The sequence below is a fragment of the Silene latifolia genome, chromosome X (genome assembly GCF_048544455.1).
Source record: "Silene latifolia isolate original U9 population chromosome X, ASM4854445v1, whole genome shotgun sequence".
Lineage (NCBI taxonomy): Eukaryota > Viridiplantae > Streptophyta > Magnoliopsida > Caryophyllales > Caryophyllaceae > Silene > Silene latifolia.
In genome coordinates this window covers 77,401,724-77,403,792 of record NC_133537.1, presented here as the reverse complement: position 1 = coordinate 77,403,792, position 2,069 = coordinate 77,401,724, and the positions used below count along the sequence as shown (strand labels likewise).

Sequence of the window (2,069 nt, the reverse complement as noted above, 5' to 3'; positions counted from 1 at the left end):
TGCAGGGTGATATGCTCTGTAAGATGCATGATTCCAATTTGATGGACGGACTTAGTAGTACCATCTGGTAAGTAGACCAATATGGGTTTAGCTAAGTCACAGATGTCATCTAGTAATACTGAATTAGCAGTCATATGATCTGATGCACCTGTGTCAATAATCCAACTAGAAGTATGCATGAAATTAGACACAACATAAGCATGAGAAGACTCAGAAATACCTGAGAAGCTCATGGAATGTGTGTTATTAGCAGTCCCTGCAGAAGTACTAGCACCTGTATTGCCATGAGAAGGAAATTTCTTAGAGATATTCCTGAGAACCCTCTCTGTGATAGTGTCCACAAGACCAGAAACAAGATCTCCATCCTGGTCAAGATATTCTTCTTCTTGCATAGGTTGCATACCAGTCTCATAGTAATCATCATCATAAGAGGCAGTATCAGCATTATTAGCCCTTCTTTTGAAGCCACAACGACCTTTGCCCTGATTGGAATGGCCACCCCTGTTAGCCTTGGCCTGACCAGCTTTGTACTTTTTCTACTGATAACAATGCTTCTGAATGTGACCAAGAATGTTGCAGAAAGTACAGGTCTGAAGCTGATAACAGTCGTCCACAAGATGACCCTTTTTTCTTGCAGTGAGTGCACACTTTCTTAGCTTTCTCATCCATATCCTCATCCCTAGGTTTCTTGTGAGAAGAATTAGAGTAATCATCCTCATGCTTAGCACTAGTATAAGCACTGAATTCAGGTAAGACTTCAACAGAATCAACTATTTGTTTCTGCTTCTCAACTTTCTGCAAGAGACCTAGAACTTTGTTGAGAGTAGGCATGACATCTATGGTGAGAACATGTGACCTAACATTGTCATATGTGTTGTTGAGGCTCATCAAGAGTTGAATTAGCTTCCCTTGAGTCTCACGATCAAAGAGTCTTTTTAGGAGATGACAAGAACAAGCATCCAAGGCACCACAAGTGCACATAGGGATAGGGTCAAGATCATCAATCTCTTCCCAAGTGCGTTTCAGGCTCCCATAGTAATCAATCAAAGGTAAATTATCTTGAGAAATGGCATTAAGATCCTTCTTAAGCTGATATAATTCCATATCATTTGACCTGCCTATACCTCTCAACAAGCTCACCCCATAGTTCTTTAGAAGTAGTAACATACATCATATTTTCCTTGATTTTCTTGTGAAGAGAGTTAAGAATCCATTTGAGGACAAGCAAATCACAACGACGCCATTTTCTGTATGTTTTGTCTGTGGAAGGTAGTTGTGGACAGGTACCAGTGACAAAACCTTCTTTGTTTTTGGATGCTAAGGCCATTAAAACATCCTTTTTCCAAAGGAGAAGACCAGTTCCATCAAACGGTAGATCAACAAGGCGTTGATTATGATTATCAGAAGAAGACACATAGAGAGGATCATCATGTGCGTCATAAGAATCAGCAGAATCATCATGTGGTGAATCAGGCATGATGAAGATCAACAATTATCAAGAATTTGTAATGTAGGAAAAATGAAAGAAAACACCTAATTTTTAGGATTTTTGTGAGAATTGTGAGAAAGAAAGCAAGAACAAACTGAATTATGAAGAAAATTTAGAGAAAAAAGAAGAAATTTGCAACAGAAAAACAGAGAATCATGATCATGACTGAAAATATCAGCTGGATAATCAGAATATGATGAAATCAACATCAATTAGAATGAAAATCACAGCAGTAATGATGCGGAAGCAAAGACAATCAAACGATTGATTATACGTAATTGAAGAATGATTAAGAACGCAATTGAAATAGCAATTGCGAAGAAATGCGAAGAAATGACCTGCGATTGTGAATAGTAGAAATCGAAGGTTTAGAAACACAGAATCGCAACCTGTAGCTCGAGATACCATGTGAAGAAGATGAACTTCTTGATCACCATTGATGTAAACCTAGAAATATCTAGTGAGTAATACACCAAAAATAAATAGAATGTGGTTGTTATTATTCTGTTGTAATAATTACATTATGAGTTTGGTTGAGTATATATACACAATTCTGTTATTACTCTAACTACTTCACTAA

At 37.5% G+C, this 2,069-nt stretch overlaps 1 protein-coding gene across 1 annotated transcript; it reads right to left on the bottom strand.

Moving 5' to 3' along the window:
- Positions 1–1,105: 1,105 nt before the first annotated feature.
- LOC141617650 (uncharacterized) lies at positions 1,106–1,477 on the bottom strand. The gene has a single exon (XM_074434818.1). It carries the CDS (start codon positions 1,475–1,477, stop codon positions 1,106–1,108), a length of 372 nt encoding a protein of 123 aa, XP_074290919.1.
- Positions 1,478–2,069: the final 592 nt, after the last annotated feature.

Excerpts from the sequence above, each read along its gene's own strand:
- LOC141617650 (XM_074434818.1), bottom strand. The coding sequence starts at position 1,477 with ATGCCTGATTCACCACATGATGATTCTGCTGATTCTTATGACGCACAT.